Source organism: Oryctolagus cuniculus, chromosome 10 (assembly GCF_964237555.1).
Source record: "Oryctolagus cuniculus chromosome 10, mOryCun1.1, whole genome shotgun sequence".
Classification (NCBI taxonomy): Eukaryota; Metazoa; Chordata; class Mammalia; order Lagomorpha; family Leporidae; genus Oryctolagus; species Oryctolagus cuniculus.
The window spans coordinates 42312035-42330075 of NC_091441.1; the positions used below are offsets into that span (position 1 = coordinate 42312035).

The window sequence follows — 18041 nt, forward strand, 5'->3', positions numbered from 1 at the left end:
CACTACTTGTTATGGATTGAGTTGTGCCCCCAGCAAATTCATATGTTGAAGCCCTAACTCCAAGTACCTTAGAAATTTCTTTTCTTTCTTTCTTTCTTTCTTTTTTTTTTTTTTGAGATATATGACCTTTAAACAGGTTAAAATGAAGTTGTTAGGATAGGTCTTATTGCTGTATGATAAATGTTCTTATGAGAGATTAGTGCACAAACAACACAGACCAAGGGATGGCCATATGGACACAATAAGAAGGTGGCTATTTGTTTCCAAGGAGAGAGATCGTCCACTCCCGTCCCAGGAGTTATAAACAACACTAGAAGGGAGCTATACTGGAACTACAGAGTAAATAGGACTTGGACCAGCACTCTGATATGGGATGTTGGTGTCATGAGTGGCAGCTTAATGTGGCACAATGCTGCCCCTAAATTATCCTTTGACCTTATTTTTTTATTTTATTTTATTTTATTTTGACAGGCAGAGTGGACAGTGAGAGAGACAGAGAGAAAGGTCTTCCTTTTGCCGTTGGTTCACCCTCCAATGGCCGCCGCGGCTGGCGTGCTGTGGCCGGCGCACCACGCTGATCTGAAGGCAGGAGCCAGGTGCTTCTCCTGGTCTCCCATGGGGTGCAGGGCCCAAGGACTTGGGCCATCCTCCACTGCCTTCCTGGGCCACAGCAGAGAGCTGGCCTGGAAGAGGGGCAACCGGGAAAGAATCCGGTGTCCCTACCGGGACTAGAACCCGGTGTGCCGGCACCACTAGGTGGAGGATTAGCCTGTTGAGCCACGGCGCCGCCTTTGACCTTATTTTAACTAAGCCTCTTTCTGCCTCTATTTCTGGCTATATTCCATTTCTCTTATCATATTTCCTTGGACATATTTTAATCCCTCCATGTTCATTTGAAGTTCAGAGATACAAAAAAAAAATTAAACAATGAAGATCTGACTAATTTTAAATATAAGGCAAACTCACTTCCCAATTTGTATTTGTTATCCGTTTTATCTTTTTATTACTTCACAATGGCATTTTACTATTGATTCAGTCACCTTATTAGTAACAATGATTCCATCTTTCCTTGGCCTTAGCTTTCATCCTCAATTTATGTGGCCCATAAGCTTAAGGTATTTTTTTAAAAAAATTATTTATTTATTTGAAAAGCAGAGTTAGAGAGAGAGAGAGAAGGAAGACACAGAGATCTTCCACTCCCTGATTACTCCCCAAATGTCCATGACAGTCGGGTCTGGGCCAAGCAGAAGCCAGGAGCCTAGAACTTCATCCAGGTCTCCCATGTGGATGGCAGGGGCCCAAGTTCTTGGGCCATCTTCCACTGATTTCCCAGGCACATTAGCAAGGAGCTGGATTGGAAGTGGAGAAGCCAGGACTGGAACTGGTGTTCATATGGGATGCTGTTATCACAGGCAGCAGTTTAACCTGCTGTGCCACAACACTGGCCCTGAGTGTTTTTTTTTTAATTAATTAAAAAAATGTTTTTTTCAATTTATTTATTTGAGAAGTAGAGTTACAGATGGGAGAGACAGTGAGAAAGGTCTAGTTCACTCTCCAAATGGTCTCAACGGCCGGAGCTGGGCTGATTTGAAGCCAGGAGCCAGGAGCTTCTTCTGGGTCTTCCATGCAGGTGCAGGGGCCAGAGCACTTGGGCCATCTTTCCACTGCTTTCCCAGGCTATAATCAGGGAGCTGAATCAGAAGAGGAGCAGCCAGTGCTTGAACCAGTGCCCATATGGGATGCCAGTGCTGCAGGTAGAGGCTTAGCCTACTGTGCCACAGTGCCAACCCCGAGTGTATGGTGTTGAGTGGCCTTGACTGGGTTCTCAATAAGTCTCCTTATGCTGGTGTCTTTTTAGTCCTGAGGGTCTCAGTCACTCCCACCTGAAGAATTAATGTGAATCATTTCACGTTCTTCACCTGGATCATAGGGTTTAAACCACTGCCGTGATCCACCTTGATATGATCTGAGAATCACCATACTACTTTTACAACCTTGGGTCATGATTTTCCTGTAGTTTCTTCACTAATGTGTGTTTTGCTACAAGAACCCAAGATAGAGCTTTGGTTGCAGTGACTGTGGGTGTGCTGTTCAGGAAGAGGCTGTAATGGAGGGAGTGCAGGGCTAGGAGAAAAGAGCAAGCAGTGATGTGCTCTCAGAGCACAGCTGCACTGCAGAGTTGTCCCTTGAGTCAGGAGTGGGGCAGTGAAGGCCAAAGCAACTTCCTGGGCCAGGTGACTTCCATCAGCCAGGACAGTTCTCCAGGGAAGGGGGCAGCTGTGGGTTGTTACAAGTTCAGGCTGCTATAACAAAATGCCATAAACTGGGTAACTTATAAACAACAGAAATTTATTTCTTGCCGTTCTAGAGACTAGAAAATCCCAGATCAGGGTACTGGCAGACTAGGTATTTGATGAGGGCCTGCTATTTTTTTTTTTAAACATGGTATCTTTTCACTGTGTCTTTACATGGTGGAAAGGCCGAACAAGTGCCTTTGGCCTGTTTCATTAGGGCACTAATCTTGTTCACGAGAGCTGTGCCCTCATGACCTAATCACCTCTTGGTACCATCACCTTGGGAGTTAGGGTTTCAATATATGACTTTTGGAAGGACATGAACAAGCAGACCATAGGAGCAGCTGGCACACATTAGCAATTGAAGGAAAGAGGCTCAATATTTGTAAAGTAAAACTAGGTAAGCAGTGGGGCATCTACTATATAGCCTTAAGGCTAAAAATGTATTTGGTAACATGTAATTAAAGGACACATCCCTGGTTAAAATAATTTTAGATCAAATAGGTCACTGAATAGGTAGGAATAGCAGAGGGTGTGTTACAGAGGTCTTCTAAAAGAAATTAATAGCTACTTCTCCAAAGAGCCTCTTATAATCTATACCCTCTGTCGTCCAGATTTTGGGCTTGATAGTGAATTAGTTTCTGTTTTGGTAAGATATTAATTGGATTATGTTCTTTGGGTTTTCTCTAACCAATATCGCTGAATACTCCAATGATTTTTTTTTGTACTTTTAATCTTATTTTCCTTCTTAGGAATGACTCAGATTTTTTTTAGTATAACAATAAATATATAGTTAAAAAAATTGGAATACATATTTGGCCTCATGGTAAAGATGTTGGTTAAGGTGCTGTGTCCCATATTGGAGTACCTGGATGTGATACCCACCTCTGGCTCCTGGCTCCAGCTTCCTACTAATGCAGATCCTGGGAGGCAGCAGAGATGACTTAAATAGTTGGGTTCCTGCCTTTCATGTGAGAGATCTAGATTGAGTTCCTAGCTCCAGGTTTTGGCCACAGTCCTGGCCATTGCTGGCATTTGAGGAGTGAATTGGGATGGGAGTCTCTCTGTCTCTATCTCTCTCTCTGTCTCCCAAATAGAATAAAATAAAATAAAATAAAATAAAATAAAATAAAATAAAATAAAATAAATTTTTAAATCTTGTTATTTTTCCTATCTATACATCTAAAGTTAAAATTTTCCTCTGGTCTCATCATTTAACTTTTTCCCCTACACAATTATATCACCACTTTAGACCCTTTGTCATGTTGGCTCTATGTCGTATTTTGAGAAAAATTTTCCTTAGTTTGTCACATCTCTGACTTTAACCAATTTAGTACTTATTTTTCTGCCTCTATCATATGCTAGTATACTTTTTCACAAATGTTTTCTTTTGAACAAGCAGAGTGTTACATTATTTAAATTTCTGTCTAAATCCAAGGACAGCATGAACTTTACTGTTCAGCCCTAATCTAAGAGGTGATGGTGTCCATCTATCATTTCTGGTAAGGAATGGGGCAATGGGAAGCCAGACAGCTCTCTGCTTTCATTAGATATTCACTATGACAATTTTCCCTGTGTTTGAAATACCAGGAGGAAGTATTTATTTATATATAAAAACATGGCCTTTCCAAAGCCAGAATTTTTTTAAAGATTAATTTTTTAAATTAAAAAACAGTTACAGAGAGGCAGAGACACAGAGTGTTCCATCCACTAGTTCACTCCCCAGATGGCCACAACTGTTGGAGCTGAGCCCATCTGAAGCTAGGAGCCAGGAGCTTCTTCCGGGTCTCTCATGTAGGTGCAGGGGCCCAAGGACTTGGGCTATCCTCTGCTATATCCCAGGTGCATTAGCTGGGAGCTGGATCAGAAGTGGAGCAGCTGGAACTTGAACCAGCGTCCATGCTGGCTGCTGGCACTGCAGGCCGGGGCTTTAACTTGCTGTACCACAGTGCCAGCCCCCCAACCCCCTGCAAAACCAAATTAAAATTATTAAAAAGTTATTTTCTAAATTTAATTGCAACTAACATAGGGAAAAGACATCAAGCTTTGATATTAAGTGTCTTTGAATCCTGTCTCCATCAATGATCAATTCTATGGCTTTACATAGCTGCTCTGAGCCTCAGTTTCCTGATCTCTAAAATCCATATAAATGTAGAGAATTTTGTGGGGGGGTTGAGGGTAACCTAATAGTTTTTTAGATGCTCCCCTCTCAATTAATTGACCTTTCATCAGCCATCTCAGTAGGCTCCTTTTAGGAGTTACTAGGAATCTAGAAACGAGAGGGACATTGTGTGAGAGCAGGAGGTCTGGCTCTGGGGAGTCACATCTGCCAGTTGTTTCCATGCACCTTCTTTGACCAAAAGCATGAAAGACTCCTGCCTGACCCGAGTGAGTCAGGTACCCACTATACTCTTCTCATGCTCTGTGGGGATATCTTAATTGCATATGGTTATTTGATCCATTTGGAACCTGCCAGAATTTGCAGTTACCTTAATTCTTTCTAGTTTCTGTCCACCTGCCTCTGTCCAGTACTACCCCCTAAAGCAACTTGCTAATCATCTGGTCTTGTACTTTGCTAGGAGCACCACTCATTCAAGACTGGTAGACATCTTTACTCTGATCAGTGTGTTACCTCATTCCTTTCCCTCATTACCTTAAAGTACATCTTCTCTAGCTTCCTGTTTTCTCACAGATACTCCTATTTATCACCATTCCCTATCTAATGTCCTTCTTGATCACCATTCCTCCTCCCCAGTAATGATTCTCATTCTTTGTTTATTTGACTCCTGGGGTGGGTGGGGTGGGGTGTCACCTCCTACTTCTCTGAGTTCCTCTATGATGGGAAATTAATTTAAGAATATTTCTATTAATAGGTAAGTTCCTATTTCATTTGGTTTATTTTCTTTTTCTGCTTTAAGAATTTCCTTTCTTCTAATCTGAGTAAATGGCACTTGCATTCCTATTCACATTTTTAGATGATGAGATGGTGGCTGCCAAAGTGTTGAGAGCACAGCAAGAAACTGTCGAGTGTGTAGCATCAACGGCTGTGACATCCTTAGGACGACTTCCCGGGGCACCTCCTTCAGGACAGATCATGGCAGCAGCTTTGGACAGCTCCGACAATCAAGGAGATGCTGCAAGGAACAAGATGAATCCATGCTCCTCCCAGGAAAGACAGTTCAGCCTGGCAGCTTTTCACCAGGAAATCCCCACGGAACAGAGTATCCTTGACTGTAATGAAAGTGAAGGAAGTCTCAGTCTGAGCTCAAATATTATACGACAGAGAATTCACACTGGGGAAAAGCTCTATGCATGCCTTGACTGTGGGAAAGCCTTTTGCCAGAGCTCAAAGCTGATTAGACATCAGCGAATTCATACTGGAGAGAGACCTTATGCATGTAAAGAATGTGGCAAAGCCTTCAGTTTGAGCTCAGATCTTGTTAGACATCAAAGAATTCATAGTGGTGAAAAACCCTATGAATGTTGTGAATGTGGAAGAGCGTTCAGGGGCAGCTCGGAGCTCATTAGGCATCGGAGAATTCACACTGGAGAGAAACCTTATGAATGTGGTGAATGTGGAAAAGCTTTCAGCCGGAGCTCAGCCCTTATTCAGCATAAGAAGATTCACACTGGAGATAAAGGCTATGAATGTTTTGAATGTGGTAAGGCTTTTGGTAGGAGCTCTATCCTTATTGAACACCAACGAATTCACACTGGAGAAAAACCTTATGAATGTAATGAATGTGGAAAATCCTTCAATCAGAGCTCAGCCCTTACTCAGCACCAGAGAATCCACACCGGGGAGAAGCCTTATGAATGCAGTGAATGTAGGAAAACATTTAGGCACAGGTCAGGCCTTATGCAGCATCAGAGGACACACACCAGGGTGTAAGTCTGTGGGTAAGAGTTGTAGCATTGGGAAATGCAGAGTTCTGATGAGGGTGAGACTTCACAGAAGATAAAATTTTCCTGAGAGCAGGATTTTTGTCTTTCTAGCCCAGTTCAGTACTGTAAAAGGAGACATACAAAAAGATACTTATTGTGATAGTTGAATGGAAGAAAAAACTTTAAGATTTACTTTATTTGAAAGGCAGAGTGACAGAGGGAGAGACAGAGAGGGAGGGAGAGAGCGAGAGCTTTTTTACACTGGTTTACTCCCCAAAAGGCTGGGCCAGGCTGAAGCCAGGAGCCTGGAACTCTATCCTGGTCTCCCGTGAGCAGCAGGGGCCATCTTCCACTGCCTTCCAAGTGTGTGAACAGGGAGCTGGATTGGAAGTAGAGCAGCTGGGACTTGGACTGGTGCTCTGATGTGGGATGTTAGTGTCACAAGTGGCAGCTTAACCTGCTGTACTGTAACACTGGCCTCAAATGGAGGAAAATGTCTACCCAGGTCTTGCATAAAAGAATTGTAGGTATTTCCTAGAAATGCTCAACCTGTTTCTGGATAAGAACTCTTATCACTGTCCCCTCTACCCAATTCCCAACCCAAACCTAACTTCCATCGAGCACCTTCATAGTAAGTCCAGGATTGGGGCAGAGATCCCGAGAGAGCTCTCTGTAATAGGAGCCCTGCCAGCTACGGACATTGGATAGAGTTATGCAGCCATCTAAAATGTTGAATTGTCAGGTTGTGAAATGTTGAATTCTGCCTCACAGCAGCTTAATATATGTGGCAACTTAATAATACAAGGGGTGGTGATTCATTGTGCTTGCTTGCCAGTTGTCTTCTTAGCCCTGAGCTACCTACCTACTGAGATTAACTCAGGTCTTTCTATTTATTGAGCACCTGATATGTGTGAGCCATTTGACAGACACAGTAACTGCTGTCCCAAAGTTAAGGGCTAATGGGAGATACATATCCACTAAACAGGTAATTACAGTAAAGTGTGATATGTGGTTTTTGGGTAGGATAAATTCTGTTGAAGTACAGGGCAGGGGTACCTAATCTGGTCTATCAGTCACTAAAGACTTCCTGGGTGTGATGACATCTCACTTGATAACTAAAAGGTAGAAGTTAGCCAGCTAAAGAGCAGGGGAGAAGAGGCAGGGATTATAGCACACACAACAGCATGGAGGTGAGAGAGGATCTGGAGACATCTCTTCATCCGGACTCCTCTCCAGCAGGAATCAGTTATTAGATGCTGGCTCAGAGGCCAGGACTTGTGTTGGCTTCTCTTCCTACTTACAAGCACTGAATTGGGTACCTTATCCCAGACCCTGAGTGACCTATAAAATCTTGAGATACTCCGAATTCGTATGGAGAAAGACAGTTCAAGTGTATACCAAGAAAAAAAAAATACATGTTGGAGGATAGAGGGGCAGTGGGGACTGGAGTGTTTGTGTCCCATGGTCCTGTGGCCCAGGAAATGGGAAGCTTACAGAAACAGTGACAAGGAGGTATGCCTTCCAGGCCCCACCATTCCCCATTCATGGCCCCTCACTTTCCCAGGCTTGAGACCCTAAGCAACTTCAGGGAAATAAATACTGGTTGGGTTACCCCCTCAGATTCCTCAAAACTCTACTTTTCTCCTAATTTTTATTTTGGCAGTTTTAATTAACCCACAATTGCTGACGACAATTAATACCTATGAAAAAGTATCATTTCTGAAGACTTGGTGATCATACCTATTGTGAGTAAATGGGGAAGTGAAATGGGGAGGGATAGTCTTTGTGTCCAAAGGGTGTATAGTTCTTGCTGGGTGAGATCAATCAGATCGATCACCTTTTGTCCTATAGGTGACAGATTAATGTTTTACATATCATTTTTCTCCTGATTGTGAATTAACTGTAAATGTTGATAATGCATAAAGTGTAAATCACCTACAATTCCATTACCAGTAGAAATGTTAGTATTTTAGAGTACTTTATTAGTGTTCCTTTTTTCCCCCAACTCTAAAATTTTTGGTAAAATTCTTTAGTCAGTAATTTTTGGTAACTAGTTTTAACATTCATACTTTAACCGTTTAGTAGTAGAATGTAATACAAGATTTACTGTAATAAAATTTGAGTTTTAAAGTTTTTCTTTAAAATTATTCACTCAAGAACAGGGAATATAACAAAGATGAGTGAGGGGTGGGAAAGGGACTGTGGGAAGAAGTCAAGGAATTGATGTTCAGTTTCTATTCCCTGGGCCAGAAAGTGTCAGGAAACTGACAGCCAGTCTCTAGGGCTGTAAGTCACTGAGCAAAGTCACAAAATCATGGTGGCCTCTGGGGTTGAGTTGTGGAAAAACCATGGGAATGTGCAACACAGGGCCCATATCCCCTGGAATTGGGACTCTGCCCTGCTTTCAGTAGTGGTGGTGGTGGTGGGGGTGGGGGTCATATGTACGTTTGGAAACCTCAGCACTAACTGCTGAAAAGGAGCAAAGGCTCCTCTCCCTTAGTTGGTTCTTAATAGAAATGTGAGCTTGGCAAGACCATCATTAGATTTGCTTTAAATTTCCAATCCTGTTAGTGGTAGCTGCAGGCCATGGAAATGAGGAGAGGCACTTTGCCTAAAATGCACATTATCTTTTTAAATCTGCGTTAAGATCTGGTTAAGGTAGATATTGTTACCCTTTGGAATGGTGCTATACCCAGAGAAACAAGACAGCCCTGAGCAGAAGGGAAAGGCACAGATTATTTTTCTCCCAGGTAAGGGTAGTAAAGAAAAAAACAATTTCCTCGACATACACCTTGTATCAGCTCTGATGGGAACTGATCATTTACTTCAGCTCCTTTAGAGTGAAGTCTGGAAGTGACTTGCTTACAGCTGCAGAATTCATGGAAAAGAACTAAGTCATAAGTCATGACTTCAAAGTTATTGCCATTCTAAACCATAAGCCTACAGAACAACAACTTCTCTTTGCTCAGGGATTTGTAATTTATAGGCAACCTTTTCTGTATCATGTGTGCAATCACAATTAAGTTAGCTAATGACTTGAGACCTGGGAGGCACAGGGATGGTAAACAGGTGCTTTGCCTAGTATTTTCTCAGCTATCCTGGACTTTCACTCACTTTTTCCTCTGAGTGTTTTATAAATATAGCAGAAAAATTTGGTAAATACTGAAAAGCACAAGAAATTGCCTGTAACTTCACACCAAGATAACCAATATAGCGCCTTGAGATAATAATTTCCAGTATTTTTAATGTATAAGTATATAATTTACATGTGATATTATACAGTGTTTTAATGTATTTAGCAATATACCATGACTACTTCATTTGATATTAATTAACATCAGTTTTAACAGCTTTTAAGACTGTACATTCATGATGGTTTCTGAAGTATACATTTCTAGGTAGATTTCAAAGTCAAAAGGCAATGCTTAAGGCTTCTGGTATTGACTGCCAGAGATCATACTGATTCCCATAATCACCAGCAGCACTGAGTTCCTATTTCCCTGAATCTTTAATGGTTTTATACAGAAAAGAAGTACCAGCTCACTCAAGTCTTGCTTTAACATGAGGTTTAGCTACCTCACTGTCTACTGGTACTTAACCTTTTATGACTTGCTATTTAAATACTAGATTTTCTATTTCTCACAGGGAGACAGTGTAGAGAAATGGCTCTACAGGAAGGTTCTGGATTCCTGTTGCCTGGGTTCAAAGCCTGACCTCACTGTCGCTTATTAGCTATATGATCTTTAGCCTTCATGTCCTTATTTGCAAAATATGGGCTTGACTGAGAAGGAATACCTACAACAAAGCCCAATCCAGCACCTATTACATTTCTCACTGATATATGTAAGTGCTCTGTATGGATATTTCTCTTGTGCAATTTATCAATTCCTAACATCCTACCTTTTTCAGTTTAGGTCATTCTTTGTGGACAAGAAAGAAAATAAGCTCTTACCATGTATTGTCACATGTACCATCTTTCCCAAATGATTTCACCTTCTTTTTTCAGTCTCCTCCAAAACTTGGGCATTTAGCCCTCCTGCTTTGCAAAGGTTAGCACATGCCTACCTATGCATGCCCCAATATGAGCATTACTTTTCTTTGCTACTTTTAACCCTCATGGAAATTCCTTTTCTATGCACAAGATTCTAGATTTTTATTTATTTATTTATTTTTTGGTAAGGTGTGTTATTCCTCTAACCTATTAGGTCTTTTGAATGACATCTTTCTGGGTAACTTGTAAAACTCCATTGCGTACCACATACCAGCCTACTGTTCTTCCTGGGTCCCTCAGAAGAGGGGAAGTCTTGATGACCATGACTGTTACTTTCTATCATTTCCCTTTGGCATTGTCTTTCATAAAGTTTGCAGATGACATTGTGAAATACAGCTAACAAAGGCAAAACTAAACATGTGCAAGGTGCCTGGACAGAAGTCACAGACCCAGCAACTGACACGTATTTTCTTGAGCACCTGAACCCAAAGGAGTGTATCAGGAACAGTGAGGATACAGCCCCTGAAAATAAATGCTATGGGAGCTTCTGACTCAGATCCTTGGGGACTCAGAGGAATTTGATAATAGCTCTGTACTGTCATTTCTGGGAGACAGATAACAATCTATCAGACTAGACTCTTCAAGTCTAGGCTGGGCTCCCTCCCACCACTACAGGCATGCAAGCTCTAGCTTAGCTTATGTGCTGGAGAATGAAACCACGTATTAGCCCCTTCCCTTTGGTCACATGGATCAAAACAAAGCTCCCCAATGTCCTGTGGTCTAAGCGCTGTAGGATCTGTCTATAAATAGATTTCTCCATGGGTTATTTTGCTATAGGCACTAATTAAGACTCTGGCTACACCTGTGCTCTTAGAACCATGAGGCCACTTCAAAAGACACTGAATAGAAACATTCTATACTTTCTTCCTGCTGTTTGTTGCTTTCTTTACTGGGATTATTGTTCCTGGGCATAGCTCTCTGGCTCCTATTCATATTTCAGATAATTTCCCCATTTCCTTTTCTGAGGATGAGTTGGGGGACTGCTTATAGTCACACAGCTGTGACCAGACCACAGTGTCACTACCTGATCTATGCTTTGCCTATTAACTATAGAAATTATGTCCTATTTTGCACTGCGTCCCTTGTTCCACCAAAGCAGGTACTAACTAAATAACTTGGATAAATTTATATCCTTTCTTCTCATGCCTATCTTATTTCTGACCTGCCCTGGACATAAGCCATTGGTGAGACCATTTCCCAAACTTTCTTGCTGTCTTCATACTATTCTTAATTGGGCCGGTCAAATTTTTTAAAATTTTGAGACAAAAAGCCCTTCATGCCGTCTACACCAGTCCTCAAACCTGGCACACTGGCAGTCAGATGTAGTGACACTGCCTGGGTTGCTATACACTTTTCATGACATTCTCACAGAACATGAGGTTTCAATGTTACATTCCCACTTTTTGTACTTCCTGAGTACTCCCACTGGTAAGAACAAAGCTGGAAGGAATTATTCTCTGGCTTTCTGATTAGTCGCAGGAAAAGCTTTCAAGGGACAACTGGTACTAGCATTGGGAAGCGCCGTGCAAAGCTGTTAGACTGACTCCAGACCTAGTACTTTACAGCCTTTAGAGAGTCTTAATCCAAAGTAAACCCTTTTGACTAACAATGATAAAAATCTGAATGGAGTATTTACAATATTCACTCTATTTGCGAGTTACTTTACAGTGTGGACTCTCTGATGGCGCAGCAGGACTGATCTGTGCCTGAAAGCCTTTCCACATTCATTACATATGTAAGCTTCGTCTCCAGAATGGGTTCTCTGATGCTGGCCCAGGGCTGAGCTCCTTTTGAAGGTTTTGCCACATTCATTACATTGATAGGGTTCCTCTCCACTATGAATTCTCTGATGTCTGATGAGGTTTGAGCTCAAACTGAAGGCTTTTCCACATTCATGGCATTCATAGGGCTTCTCTCCACTATGTATTCTCTGATGGGTAATCAGCTCTGAGCTCTGCCTGAAAGCTTTCCCGCACTCATTACATTCATAGGGTCTCTCACCTGTATGAATGCGCTGATGTCTAATAAGCTTTGAGCTCTGGCTAAATGTTTTCCCACACTCGTTACACTCATAGGGTTTCTCGCCAGTGTGAATTCTTTGATGTATAATGAGATATGAACTTTGACTGAATGCTTTGCCACACTCATTACACTTACAAGCTTTCTCACCAGTATGAATTTTCCGATGTCTAATGAGGGCTGAGCTCTGATTGAAGGCTTTCCCACACTCACTACATTCATATGCTTTCTCACCACTATGAATTCTCTGGTGAATAATGAGATATGACCTCAAACTAAAGGCCTTCCCACACTGGTTACATTTATAAGGTTTTTCTCCAGTATGGATTCTCTGATGTTGTGTTAGAGAGGAATGCTGCTTGAAGCTGTGCCCACATACATCACATCTGTGAGGTCTCTCTTCTATAGGAACTTTCTGACATGTCATGGAGTTTGTACTTAGAATCACACATCTTTGAGGGTCATCATGATAGTCTCTCTTCCCTGGAGATTTGTGTGTGAAGAACATTTGACTAAAACTGCTTCCTTGGGAAGGGAGCCTTCTTAACTTTTCTCCTAACGCACTTTCATGCTGCCACTCTAAACTGCTTTCATGCTCACTAATTCCTTCAAATGAAGGTTCCAGAGGAAGTCCCTGTGGTTTTCCTCCTGAAACGTCCTCTTCTCTTGCTGCCACGTTCTCACAATCTGAAATGATAAACAGCAAAAAAAGAGAATTTACATTTCTTCAGTTACTCTGGGTACTCTATATATAGATTAGAGAACATACACACCTCTACCTACAAAATGTCACCGTCCACATGTATCTTTTCTTTAACTGGTCAAAACAGTCTTCCTTCTTTTCTAATGCTAAAGCCTAGATCTACACTTTGGGCTTTCACTCTTGTTGCTTGAGACTTCAGTTGATCAATTAACCACTAATTCTTTCCCATTCTTTTTCAACCTCCTTCTGGACTGACTTTGTTCATCAGCATTTCAAAAAGCTTAAGTCTTTCTTACTTTTTAAATCAAGCTCTGTCTACTCATCTCCTTCAAGCAACCTTGCTCATTCCATTCACAGTAAAATTTCTTGAAGGGGCTGTCTGTGTTTATCTCCATTTTACAACATGGTTTCTGCCTTACCCCTAAACCTCACCACCACCACTTCAACTTCTCATCAGGGTCATCAACTTCACAGCAGTAGGTACTTTCTAGATCTTAGTTGGCCTTTCTGTAACATGGAAGCCACACCTTCCTTTGGGAGCCAGGTTCTTCCAGTCCTATTAGCCTAATTTCTGTGGTTGTTCCTTAGGTCCTAGGGTTAGTCACTCAACATTAGTGCTTCTCCAAATTCTGTTCTGGGCTTTCACGTATTCCCATTCTGCAAACTTTTTGCACCACTGGGCTTCAATTACTACTTATATTGTAAGCTAATGTCTCCCCAGATCGTCAATTCTATCAAGCTCTAGACTACTCTCATTTTCAGTTGCTAACTGGGCATATTATTTGTGAGTATTTCACAAGCACCAAAATGGCCCATCAGATGTGCATGTGTTTTTCTTCCCTATGTTTTACCATTTACAGGAATAGCCATTAATAAGCAGGTTGCTCAAGACTGGAACTTGAGTATAATCCTCAACTCTCCCTCGCACACCACCTCACACCCTATCTTTAACAGTTACCAAAGTCTGCAGTGCAATTTAAACACTAAGCAGGGGTCAGCTTTGATCTACCCATAACATGTATTCACTTTGTCCACCTAGATCACAACAGTCCCTAAAAGTGCTCTACACCTGACTTCCCTAAACACTAAGCAGGGGTCAGCTTTGATCTACCCATAACATGTATTCACTTTGTCCACCTAGATCACAACAGTCCCTAAAAGTGCTCTACACCTGACTTCCCCAAATCTATTTGCTACTCTGTAGCTAAGTTCTAAGCCACAAACCCAATCATGTCACTCCCTTGTCCAAAGCTCTTCAACTGTACCCCACTGTACAAACCCATTAGCATGACATACAGCTTAGGTCCCATTTTCTACTCTAATTCATTCTGTATCATCCCTTTCCTCTCAATTCTCTGCACAAGCCAAACTGAACTACCTACAGTTTCCAGAGTGGGTTGCATTCTCTCACCTTCAAGACTTTGTGGCCTTTGCCTAGGTGGCTGATACTCTAACTTATTTACCTGGCTTTCTCCCACTCACAGTTTTGACTCTTAGCTTCTAAGTTTCTTCATCTAGGAAGCATTCCTTCAACCTTTAAGATTCAGTTAGGTGCTGTTGTATGTCCTGCCATAGTATCCAATGTTTACTTTCATTCAAAAATTTACTACAGCATAATGCATTGTTTTTTGGCCTGTCCACCACCCACCAAGATTTGAAAGCTCCTCAAAGACAGAGACCAAGTGCCTACAATAGTACCAGGGATGTCTTAATAGGATACAGTTATAAAATGACAGACTAAGTAAATGGATGACAGGTAAAATGACGCAAGGAGGGCTAAGTGCCCTTCATGAGAAATGCTGAATACAAAGATGCTAACGTGGGCACCTCTGGTTTAGAAACAGCAAAGGTAATGTTCACATGTGTCAAGTTTGTAAAATGCAAGTAATTCTGCATCCTCAAAACCAGAGACCTAACTGACAGGAGTTCCCAGATAAGTTTCTGTTCCTCACCACTCTTAGGGGAAAGGCAAGGTTTCCAGGATTTCAGCTGTTTCTTTAAAGGCTGGAGTTGAACGTTTGTTGGTTCCTGGGATGCTCCAAGGTATGTCAAATCCTTCCATGGCACTGCTGGTCCCTGTGGACTTGCTGAGACCTGAAATTAGTAAAATACAATTAGGTCTGTGAGAAAACCCCTAAGGAAAGTGCTTAGTAAAATTCTCAAATAGGTCAATGAGGGCATCTCCAGGGATAAAGGAGACAGGCATGGCCCTGTATGGTTATGGTTTGGTGGAGACATACAAAATTTTATCCTACTATTCTACCACATGGTCCAGGTTTAAACTCCTTTCCCCACAGCCCGTCATTTCTCTGTTCCTACCTGCTGTCCTGGATCATCAAACTCCCTCTCCAAATCCTCCAAGAGGGTCACGGCTTCCTCGCTGCTTTTTGGATTATGTTGCTCAACCCAGATCTGCAGCTCCTCAGGCAGGATGCTCAGGAACTGCTCCAGCACCAGCAGCTCCAGGATCTGCTCCTTGGAGTGCACCTCCGGCCTCAGCCACTGACAGCACAGCTCCTGGAGTCTGGCCAGAGCCTCCCGGGGCCCAGGGGACTCGTGGTAGCAAAATTTTCTGAATTGTTGGCGAAACAACTCTTGGCAAGACTGAATACTCCCATTTGGTTTAAATTTCTGACCCCAAGAGAGGCCATCTTCTACTTTCACTAATATTAGTCCTTGTTCCTGAGGATCCTGAGGCATCTGGGTTGAAACTGCTCTGGATTCCACAGCCATCTGGACTGGAACGACTCAGCAGACAGCTCTGTAAAACTGGGTGCTATGCTTCAGAGTTTGAGTAATTTCTTCTTTCCTGAGGATATATAAGCACTGTTAACTTATGGCAGGGGGAAAAAATCTAAAAATTTGTGATAATAAAGGTCAGTCACTTCAGAAACATACTGAAGGGAGCAAGTTTGAGATTATATAACTAAAACCACCACCAAACGATAAAGCCAAAAACCGATTCACATCCTTCAGTGTCTCCCATTATGTAGAGTTCCTACTACTAAGAAGAAATGACTTTAGAAGCCAGAGAATGAAGTATTAAAATGAATCAGATAGTGAGGAAACGATGTACTTTTCAGTACTCTTTGAATCCTGTTACATCAAAGAGGTGGGGCATCACTTCTTGCCTGGCCTTAAAAAGAATGTAACATTAAAATACAGGCCTCCAAATAACTCAGACCTCCAAAATAACAGTATCTAGGTAAATTTAATAATGCTGACTTAAAATGTAGTTTTAGCTACCTTCTATCTTAGCAGGTAATGCTTTCACTAAAGGTAGTAATAAAACTATAAAATCACATGAATTGATTTAAATAAACATATTAGGGAATATTGCCATTTGATCACATTTGGTATTCATTGAAGTTCTTCAACAATGAGGCACTTAAAACAGGCTGTCCGAACTGCGCGTTAGGTTAAAACGGTTTTTGCTCCTTAATGAGCCTATAGAGGAATTAAGAAGTATCTGAAAATTTTTTTCATAGACACCAAAGAAGTAAAAAGATCTACCACATTTCCAGAAAGCTTAAACTATACTGGGCGCTAACTATTTTAAAAACAAAGACTGGTCATGGACATTATACTTTTTACATTCTGATTTGGGGTTGGGAGACAACTCAGGAGTGTCGCCCTTGAGTTAGGACAGCTCGGCAACACTGAATCCGAAGACTACGGGTAACTTCAGGGATTAATTAGAATACCTAGGCTGCCCGTCTGTGGCCAGCCCTTCTATTTTTATGTCCCCGCTTAAACCAGAGAGTCTGCAAAGACGCGGGGTGAGGGCAAACTGCGCTTTCCGCTGGGACAGCAGGGGCTTCAGTGCCGGCCTCTGCGTCCCCAACACGTTCCTAGGCGCCGCCGGGCCAGGGGCCGCGACCCGGGGACGAGCAACCTGAAGAGCGGGGTTCTTCCAGCCCCTGGCCACCCCGTCCTCCCTCCGCCTCAGGGCCCGCGTCCCTCACCGCAAAGCCCGGGAGCGGTCACGGCACAAGCCGCCGACCCGGAACGCTGAGCCACAAAGACCGGAAGTGCGCGTCCGGGGCCTTCCGCTCGCACGGCCCCCGCTCGCCCCGCCCATTGCTCACAGGCAGCCAATCAGCGCTTCGGTTTTACTCATCCCTTGGCCTTAGAGCCGCTGGTGGTCGCCGCCCCGGACTTGGAAGCCCGAGCGGCTGTGCGCGGAGAGGCGGTGGCCATGGTGAGAGGCGCCCCCTGCTTGCACTGCTCGGCTCCGTGAATAGGCCACTTCCCAGCCTGGCCGTCTCACACTGACTCCCACCATTTTGGGCGCGACGTTGTTCCTGACTCGTCCGACTCCGTTTTCCAGAAAATATTCAGATATTTCTGTAATTCTGGTTGTTTTCCAGGATTTCTGACAAAAGTAAACGGAAGGGTGAATGAGTTAACAAAAAGTAGCAATCACATTGTTCTTACCGATGTTATCATTTGAGCCCTACAACTGGCTGGGAGTAGCAGTGTTGTCCCTAATTTACAGCCGAAGACATTGCCCAGACTGCCGCTGGGACCAGAGACCCTCAAATCCCCGTAGTTAAGAGACTCGGGAGTGCCAGACTCCGTGTTGCTAACACAGGGTTTTCCCATTTTTCACTAGAACCTAACTGGCATTGTCATTATTTAAAATTTTTCTTTGACTATTTGGTAGGTGAACAATGATGCCTCGTGTTTATCTTAGTTTGAGATGAAGATATTTACCCCTCATGTTGGTTGGTTATTTATGGTTCTTCAGAAAAATGGCTTTTCACTTTTTTTTCACTAGCATTGCGGTGTGGTGGGTTAAGCTGCTGCTTGTCATGCCAGCGTCCCCTGTGAGTGCTGGTGGGAGTCCTGGCTTCTCCGCTCCCATCCAGCTCTCTGCTAGTGGAACATGGCCCAAGTACCTGCGCCCCTGCCATCCACGTGGGAGACTCCGAGGTGGCTGCTGGCTCCTTGTGGCCTGGAGAGTGAACCAGGGGATGGACGATCTCTCTCTCTCTCTCTCTCTCTCTCTCTCTCTCTGTTAACTCTGACTTTCAAATGAATAAATCTTTAAGAAAAAGAAAAAAGAAATTAAGGCTGTAGTATTTTT

At 42.8% G+C, this 18041-nt stretch overlaps 2 protein-coding genes across 28 annotated transcripts in view; one reads left to right on the forward strand and one right to left on the reverse strand.

Moving 5' to 3' along the window:
* LOC138842975 (zinc finger and SCAN domain-containing protein 30-like) overlaps nt 1–18041 on the forward strand; it is a 54493-nt gene that overhangs the window by 16914 nt on the left and 19538 nt on the right. For 8 of the 27 annotated variants that reach the window (XR_011379353.1, XR_011379351.1, XR_011379354.1 and 5 more), the window contains 2 exons: nt 5270–5956; nt 7843–7924. Coding sequence is in view for 19 of the 27 variants with exons in the window: in XM_070050294.1 (XP_069906395.1) it covers nt 5270–5956; nt 7843–7913 (758 nt within the window). In the remaining 8 variants the exon portion in view is untranslated. Of the gene's footprint in view, nt 1–5269; nt 8310–15249; nt 15365–18041 lie in introns of those variants that run through there. The other 19 variants (XM_070050288.1, XM_051852026.2, XM_070050287.1 and 16 more) reach the window with 7 other exon arrangements.
* ZNF397 (zinc finger protein 397) lies at nt 9398–17042 on the reverse strand. The gene is made up of 4 exons (XM_008261203.4): nt 16918–17042; nt 15272–15761; nt 14905–15046; nt 9398–12936 (listed from the first exon to the last, which is right to left on the reverse strand). The coding sequence occupies exons 2-4, from the start codon at nt 15683–15685 to the stop codon at nt 11888–11890; spliced, it is 1605 nt and encodes a 534-aa protein (XP_008259425.2). The 5' UTR covers nt 15686–15761; nt 16918–17042; the 3' UTR covers nt 9398–11887.